Below are 9659 nucleotides of genomic sequence, written 5' to 3'. Positions count from 1 at the left end.
ATAGGTATGTATAACACACGCGATTTATTCGCCATCTTATTTCCCCTTCCCCTCTCTTACTATTAAGCATACGACTCAATTGTTAGGCGCATACATACGATATATATATTTACCTATGTAGATATGGATGTCATATCATGCCAATTTCTTCACCGGAGAAGAATATAGAAGTGACCAGCTGGTATTTTCTCAATCGTTGATGTGGCGACCTCTGGGGAGACTTCGTCACAACGCGAAGCACACTAGAGAAGTATAGTCGCAGAGTTGCTCGGCTTAGTTTCTCCATCATGGATATACGGTTTCGATAGAAAATATTAAGGAATCTATACCGAAAAAAACATGAAGAAAGATGACTGGCAACGATTTCATTCCGTAAAAGGATATTTTTGGTTTAAAGCGTATTGTTTTTTAACACTACTCAACGGTGAGTTGTAAATATACACTTTATTCTTAAACGTGCGATTATAATTCTTACTGTATTATTATTATTATTTTAAATCTTGCACGAATTGTAAACATAAAAGAAAATTATTGGCTTAGATCAAAAACAAACATTAGTTAGTGCTGGTTAAATTAAGTAAATGAGGAAATTAATGGGTAAACTGAAAGGTTTTGGTGATGAAATGTCAACGTTGAAAAATTTCTTCTTCGTGTTCTTTCTCTTTACCTTTGAAGGATAAGTGTTTAAGTTTGTAGGCAAGTTTAATATTTGTAAATTTTAATTTAAGTTTTATTTATTTTTTTTTCCTCCGTCTTTCTTAATTTTATTAATTATTATTATTTAAATGAGAGAATCGATATCTTTTAAAAGTATCTAAGAATTTAATTTTGCTGATGGTAGGTTTGGGAATATTTTACAATTTCCTAAATTTCTTTTGGCAGTTTACCAATATTTAACTCGTAAAAGCATTGTTTAAACTCGCACTTTTACCTTTTCCGTTCTACCTTTAAAAAAAAAAAATAAAAAAAATTTATAACTATAAAACGAGACCATTTAACAAGATTGTATCTCTTAAATTCATCTTTTGCTTTTATGAGTCTTGATAAACTATTGTTTTTTTTATGATTTTTAAGTAAAAAACAAAAGAAACATAAATCGTATTTGTTGAAGAAAACATATCTGGGCGAATTATTTAATCAATTTGCTTTTGGCCGCAGCTGTTCAGTCAATGTTTGTTAAACATCATATAAAATTTCGGACAAAATTTCTACTTTTATTTAATCATTTTTCTCGAATTTTATTGACGGCCCTTCTATATATATTTTTTTTATTAATCCCTTAATCAAAATTTAGAATGATTTTAATTAAAAATCGAATATGCAAATTAAAGCAGCGGGTTGTCGTGCAAACAAAAGTTTACTTTCCAGTAAACTCTGAGAGAGTGTTTTCAAATTACCGCTTTAAGAAATTTGACTGAAAATTATATTGTAATCAATGCTTTTTCGATTTTTAACTTTTCTATTTTAAATCTATGTTTTTTTTTTTTTTCGTAAATGTTATTTGAAAAATTTGAGAAAATTCTACTTTCAATTTAATTTAAATAAGATTTGCACAGTTTGAATGAAAGAGAAATGTATAAAAGGGAAAAAAAGAAAAAAAAAGAATTCTTTTCTTAATCTATTCTAGTAAAAACACTTGGAAAAAGTACAAGAAAGGTAATGTAACAATTAACCGAAGTTACGAGATTGAAGGAAAAATACTAAATAAAATATCTTACAATATAGAATTTGCATTATGTATTTTATTTTATAAGAAGATTTTATTCATAAATTATTACTTTATAAGCGATATATTAATACGTTATATACAGAAAAATTCAACAAAAAAAGAAACAACAGCTTCTAATGAAAACAAAATAACTTACTCGAAGGAAAAGTCAACACTTAATAAACTGCAACTCGTGAAGATTCATTAGAAAACTAGAAATAAGGAGAGATTTTTTTTATTATTATTGTTTTCCTTTTCTTTTTTATATTCTACAGAAATTGTATTATTATTATCATTTATTTTTCTATTAATTATACATCGAACTTGTTACCTTTTCTAATTTCAAATCATTCATCATAGTATATTAATCATCAAAAATTTTTATTTGTTCTTTATTATTGGAAAAATTTATTTTCCATTGAAAATTATTAATTAATGGTTTCGAGAAAAATTTAAATTAAATTTCGTATACTTTTATAAAATTCGGATCGTCATAAAAAGGAAAAATAAATAAATAAAAATGCAGTAATTTCGATTAAACGAGATAAAACAGTTGAAAAATTAGCGAAGTGAAATCATTAGATTTAAGATAATAATAATAAAAAAAAAAGAAACGAAAGTTTAATACTACTTTTCGATCAAATTTAATTCGTGATAAGCCGAAAATACTGATTTGTATACAGTCGACCCCCCTATAACACTCTTGATTTTTCCGTTTTATATGAATTCCATGTTGTACGAGTCACTTAGATTTTAAAAATACGTGTTCCGGGCTGTGATCGGCTCACGTATTTGTAAAATCTAAGTGACTCGTACAACATGGAATTCATATAAAACGGAAAAATCAACAGTGTTATAGGGGAGTCGACTGATATTATGAAAAAAATTATACTCTTTTATGACTATAATTTTTTTATATAATAAAATAGTTTTCGTATGGCAAAACCGAATTATTTGCTTATTAAACAAGTTTTCTAGTAACATTAATGAAAGTTTAATGAAAAATGATTTAACAATGAAAAGAGCGTGACGAGGGCAACACTGTAAGCTAATTGAATTATCTCAAACGTGTCCTTTATAAATTAGAAAAGTTATAAAATAAATAAATAAATAAATAACGAATAATTGTATAATTATTATCATACCAATTTAACTTTTCTAATTGTTGTAATTAAGAAAATTTTTTTTTAATCTTTTGCTTAAGCGTAACCATCAGGTCTACTGTATTTATATCTCTGAGGTAATTAATTTAAAGATAATTAATCGACTTTTATGAAAAATATATAATAAATTTTAAGTTATTATTATTATTATTTTTTTAAATTTAGATACGAAATTTCTACGATATTAATAATAATTCTTTCTATACGACATTGAGTAAATGGTGTTAAAGACATTCTTCTACGCTAAAGAAAACATTGTTAAAACATTATTTAATTAATGTATTTTGATTAGTCAAAGGTTATTTGGTAAATAATATATATATATAAAGCGATTATATTGGGCGTTAAACTTAATTTTATCTTAGAATTTCCATATAAATGGAAACCGCAGCTTAAATTAGTTTCTATCTGTTATTTTTAGTTATTATTGGATTTATAATACACGATAACGTTGATGGAATGATAGAGTATTGTGGTACTGAATTATTATCTGCTTTAAAAACCAATATGCTTTATAACCAGGTTAGAAAACGAGATATGTCAAAGCTTCTTATCCGAAATAGTTTGAATGTGGACATATTTTCGTACAATAGTATAAATAAAAGTGACAGGTGACAATGGAGATCCAGATATAATCTATTTTCTTCTATAAAATTTCCAAAAAGAAATAAAAAAAAGAAATTTCTGAAATCTCCTCGATGTCATTTATGTCATAGAAACGGTTAATGTCGGAGGAGTTATCTTCTTTAATTTAATTAAAAAAAAAAAAAACACAACCGAACGAAAGAATAGATAGATTTAATTGGCTGATTAGACATTAATTTATTGTTTTAATTATCTTATTCCAGGTATTAATGCTAATCCAGATGCGAAGAGATTATACGATGATTTGATTTCTCGTTATAACAAACTCGTTCGTCCTGTTATGAATGTTTCAGATCCAATGACTGTTCATATCAAGTTAAAACTGTCACAGTTAATTGAAGTGGTAGGTATGGTCTAATCTGGTGTAAGAAAACACTTATCTATTTCAGATATTTCACTTTAAAATCTAGAACCCTATAAACCTTTCTTATAAAAATATATATATAAATTCTATTCAAAATGGAACGAGTTCTTCAGAGTGCATGTGTCGAAGGGGAGCCGTCAAAATTCCACTATTTAGAAAGTATGAATAGAATCCCGTGTAGAAATATACTGCTAGCTTTAAAAAAAAAGAAAGTGGGTATTGAAAAGAATAGAAATCTAATCTAGCATATTAAAGTGAAAGCAGAATTTTTTTTTAAGTAAAAGCTAAATTAAATTTCCGATTTTAAACTTATGGTTCATTGGCGAGAATAATTCTACTTGCAGTCATCCGTCAGTGAAGATCACCTTCGGCAATCTTCTACACAATACACGGTAGCTTGAGAGTATTTGTTGGTCTCGTAGTAAATATTTTATTTTATATTATCAATTGGTAAAAACTCCTTTTTTTTAATATAATAAACACGCAAATGCTTCCATTCTTTGCTTCTCTCACTCTTCAAAATGGCGCCCACTTTAAGCGATTTAATTTGTATTATCTTCATGGAAATACAGTATTTTTTTATCATACATTTACTACTTTTATTTATTTCGTGGATAAATTTAAAGATAAGCGAGTACTTTAATGGCGAATCATGCTTATGTTTTGTCGATTGGTTTGTTTGTTATGACAGTGCATGGAAATTAACTCGAAAATATTGATCCTTTGAGCGAAAATAATTTGTTGTAAAGGTATTACAGAGGCCTACACTGTTTTTTTTTTTTTTTTATTTTTTCTTCTATTCGATACACCTTTAACTATTAGAACAACATTAATCGGATATTTTAAACATTATGCTTAATTACTCGCAGAAAGTTAAATGATGCACATTCGGTATTTTAAATTACCTAATTAAGGGACGGTAAGGATTTCGAATTCCAAATTAAAATCGGTACAGAAGTGTTTATAAAAAGAAAAAAAAAATGAAGTAACAACGCAAGACGATTCGTCTCTTAATTACTATTATTTGAATTCAAATTTTTCATCATACCTCATCTATCTACTACTTTCTCCCTCCAGTTTGCTTATCTAAATCACCTTTAACAGTTTTGTTTCTTCCAATAATTTTTATCGAAATGGGATTAAGACGTAAACTAGTAATAAAACATATAAAAATAATGGAAATTTTTACAAAAATTTCTCTACATATAAATTTTTTTAAACCCCCTTTCTTCTATTATATTTCACGTCGTATCTTTGTGTGTGTGTATGTGTGTTCCTTTATTTTACATTACGAGATAAAAGTTGGTGTAATGAGATAAAAGACTTTTGCTCAAGTAAATTTATTAGATTGATCTATTCTCTCTCATATGTATTTTAGTCTCACCTGCTCTCCTGATTGTTTTAAACAGTTTATCCGTGACAAGAAAAATATAAAAATATCCTTGATTAAATAAACATACAAAACACTGTCTAGTAATTTAAATATAGAATAAATTCAATCTTGTTATTCGTCGATACATTTAATATTATGCATTAAAATTCAGAAATATAATAAAGTTTGACTAAGTATAAATATTTTTTTTTTTTATTTTCCTCTTTCTCTTCCCTTTTCTTTAGCATCTTCTGATGTAATAATTAAGAGTAGATATTACTTTAAATATTTTTTTTCCTTTTGTATACAAATTTTTTTACATATAAAATTGCATTATTTCGTCAATTTATTAATAAATAAAACGAGAAAGTACATATAAAAAGTGAGAAATAGAATAATTAAATTACACAATCTGTTGAACCAAGTTTATTTAATTAAAAAATTCATTTTGACGTAGTAAGAACACACACATTTCTTCGTAAATAAAATGTGATTTTATTTTTAAATCAATATTTTAACAATAAATTAAAATAATATATTCCCTTTAATTATTAATTTTTAACTCATTATAGTAATAAATTTTTGTCGTAGGAATTTATATTAATAAAAGGCATCAAAGGAGCCATTATGTTAATATTTGATATCGACTATAAATAATAATTTTCAATGTTTACGTTCTAGTTTGTTTGTTTAAAATTAATTTCTCCTTATTGTACAGGTGTTCTGTACTTATAAGATGGATCTTTATACTTTTAAAATGATAAAATAACGTGTCCTGTACTTATAAAATGGATAAAATTATAAGATTCATTAAGTATATCTTATTAAGAAACTCTTTTTATTTTTAAATATAATGATTCATAAGTTAGTTCTTGATGGTTATTACATTTTTGGTAATTTATTTAAAATCTGTAAATTTAGAAAATTTCTAAACTCATAATATTTCCTAAGGGATAGAGAAATCTCATCATAAATTCTACTAACATATCACTAGTCAAAACTGTGAAGGGATGCTTAAGTATATAAGTGTATAAGAGCGCTTTAGATACACGAAAATCTGGTTAATGATAAATTTAATATGTACAGTATCACCTAATACGAAAGAGTATTCGACTTGGCTATTCAGTTTAATATTTCTTTATATAGAAACTCGAAAAAAAAAAAAAATAGATACCGAGAATGTAGTAAAGACATTCGCTACAAACCCCGGATTTTCAATAAGATCTGGCACCTTGCCACACATCAAAACTAGGTGTGTATAAATTTTATTTCCACTATATTCATTTTCATCCATTACATTTCTGTTTTCAGATGCATAAAAATTCACACACGTCGCTCCGAATACACGTGTACAACTTTAATATTTATTAATATAAATTCAAATGAAAATGTTAAAAGTCTATGGTAATAAAAGAAAAAAGAAAGAAGTTAAATTTATATATATATATATAAAAAATATCCTTGATTCTTACATACAAACTTTAAATTACAAGTCGACCCCCCCTATAACACTTGATTTTTCCGTTTTATATGAATTCCATGTTGTACGAGTCATTTAGATTTTACAAATACGTGTGCGGGGCTGTAAACGGCTCACGTATTTGTAAAATCTAAGTGATTCGTACAACATGGAATTCATATAAAACGGAAAAATCAACAGTGTTATAGGGGGGTCGACTGGTGTAAAGTCAATACAAGTTTGTTTATAACTACAATGAAAACTTGTTGCTTACTTCAAATATTTTATTTTATTGATTTCTAAATTATAAAAATAATAAATTTTATTTATTTACTATAAAAAAAAAGTATAAATATTTAGAGAATTTTGTATTTTGTATTATTTATAACCGGGAGTAAGAGTGCATTTGGTGTATTGTTTCTTTCGGGACGAATGGATAAACAAAAGTAGAGAAAATTACACTTGTTATATGTTTTATAACAATACTTATTTTGTTATATAATGCATAAAATGTGTATTTAACATAGAAGTTCGAGATGTTATATCTTTTCTTTACACGAGCGATCAATAATTAATTAAGAATTCCATACCAAAACTTCTGTTGCTGTAATTTTTGTTCCTTTACCTAAAAATTTCTTTATTTCTTAATTTTCAGTTGAAATTGATAAAAGAAACGAAATTAAAATATCTCAAAAAAACATTTATTTTTTCAATATTTTAGTAAGTATAANAAAATAATAAATTTTATTTATTTACTATAAAAAAAAAAGTATAAATATTTAGAGAATTTTGTATTTTGTATTATTTATAACCGGGAGTAAGAGTGCATTTGGTGTATTGTTTCTTTCGGGACGAATGGATAAACAAAAGTAGAGAAAATTACACTTGTTATATGTTTTATAACAATACTTATTTTGTTATATAATGCATAAAATGTGTATTTAACATAGAAGTTCGAGATGTTATATCTTTTCTTTACACGAGCGATCAATAATTAATTAAGAATTCCATACCAAAACTTCTGTTGCTGTAATTTTTGTTCCTTTACCTAAAAATTTCTTTATTTCTTAATTTTCAGTTGAAATTGATAAAAGAAACGAAATTAAAATATCTCAAAAAAACATTTATTTTTTCAATAAATAATCATAAAATTATTTTCCTTGAATTATTATTATTATTTAAAAAAAAAAAATATTTATTCATCTTATTATCATCTTGACTTATAATTATTCTACGTAAGAAAATTTATTCAAATGATGTAATTATTTTTCGATAACGTTTTAAATAAGTAATTAGATAAATCTAATGTGTTAAAAAAAATTATCATTTAAATCTAAGTAATTTTTTTTTCATATACTTGTAATTAGTAATGATTAAAGAAAAAAACACATTCATCTTTTATAATTTTAGAATTTGAAAAATCAAATAATGACGACAAATCTGTGGGTAGAACAAGTAAGTTAATAAAAGTTATTTTTAAATAATTAAATATTTTATATATTATATTATTATTTTATTAACTTTATTTATTCTCAGTATTGGCACGATTATAAGCTTACTTGGGATCCAAAAGAGTACGGAGGAGTGGATATGCTTCATGTGCCTTCCGATCATATTTGGAGACCAGATATCGTGCTTTATAACAAGTAAATACCCGAATTTTCTATATAATTTTACTAAAAATATATTTAAAAATTTATATTTTTTAAATATATTGCTCGGTATTCTTATTTTCTAAACTATTTTGTACTTATCCCACTCGACTGTGTTAAGATAATAATTGTTTCCTGTTAAAAAAAAATAATAATAACTCATTAAAAATGAATAAATATATGGAAAATATAGAATATAATGTATATTTTATTTAAAAAAACAAATAAAAAGTGGTGACTTTCAAAGAATGAAATTCGAGATGAAGTATAAAAAAGTAAGCTTTTATGTTTATTTCGAATGAAGAATTCTCGATGAATAATTTACAAAGAACAGAACAAAACAAGATTCTTTTCTCAAAAATTGTTTACAGATGTAACAAAACAGCTTACACTCGTGAAATATTTCAAACTAACTTAAGAAATAATTCAAAAGTTTTCAAGAAAATTCATTCAGTTATCGATGCTTATTTAAAAGATTATTCTTTAATTCATATATTCCTTTTTTTTTATTTGCATAAATTTAAAATAATATTCTGGTATTTATTTATTTTTATTTTTTTATATATAATCTCGCCGTGTAAGATTAGAAATTTTTTGGATTTTTATCTCTCCTTTTTTTTATTATTATTATATTGTAGAGCTAAATACAATAAGTATTATATGTAGGATAATAAATCACATAGATATGAACAATATGAATAGTTTTAAAATAATGATATGGATAGACTAAGTTTCATTTCTTAAAAGCTCTTTTTGACATATTTTCATAGATCATGGAATTTTTATCTCCATCATCACACGATTTGTTCTCTCGAATTGAAATTAAATTTGAATTTATAGGGCAAGATACGTTTTTATAAGTTTAATCGCTTTTTATGATTTTTCCATTTTTATGCTGTAAAATAAAATATATATACGTAATCATTTTAATATTTTAAACGAAAATAATTTTATCGTTATGATGTAGCCGCATTTAGTTTAGTTGAGTAACTTTTTAAACAGAAATGTTCTTTGCCTTAGTAAGCTAAACAGAAATTTTTTTTTTTTTGCTCTACCAAGTTAAACAGAAACGGTTTTCTGCTCTAAGGTACTAAACAGAAAAAGTTTCTGCCCTAGGGAATTAAACACAATGGCTTTCTGCTCTAGGGTACTAAACAGAAGGGTTTTCTGCTCTAGGGTATTAAACAGAAAGGTTTTCTGCTCTAGTGGATTAAACAGAAGGGTTTTCTGCTCTAGGTTACTAAACAGAAAGGTTTTCTGCTCTAGGGGATTAAACAGAAGGGTTTTCTGCTCTAG

The 9659-nt window shown here is 25.4% G+C and overlaps 1 protein-coding gene across 2 annotated transcripts in view; it reads left to right on the top strand.

The window, feature by feature from the left end:
- The first annotated feature begins 253 nt into the window (after positions 1–253).
- LOC111631391 (acetylcholine receptor subunit alpha-like) overlaps positions 254–9659 on the top strand; it is a 21657-nt gene continuing 12251 nt past the window's right edge. Inside the window, exons 1-4 of one of the 2 annotated variants that reach the window (XM_023375626.1) lie at positions 254–424; positions 3720–3859; positions 8122–8166; positions 8248–8357. In XM_023375626.1, coding sequence (XP_023231394.1) covers positions 340–424; positions 3720–3859; positions 8122–8166; positions 8248–8357 — 380 coding nt within the window. In that variant the 5' untranslated portion in view covers positions 254–339. The remainder of the gene's footprint in view (positions 425–3719; positions 3860–8121; positions 8167–8247; positions 8358–9659) is intronic. The other variant, XM_023375627.1, reaches the window with a different exon arrangement.

The sequence above is a fragment of the Centruroides sculpturatus genome, unplaced genomic scaffold (assembly GCF_000671375.1).
Source record: "Centruroides sculpturatus isolate CEXI.00-Female unplaced genomic scaffold, Cexi_2.0 scaffold479, whole genome shotgun sequence".
NCBI lineage: Eukaryota > Metazoa > Arthropoda > Arachnida > Scorpiones > Buthidae > Centruroides > Centruroides sculpturatus.
This window is presented reverse-complemented; position numbering and strand designations above follow the sequence as displayed.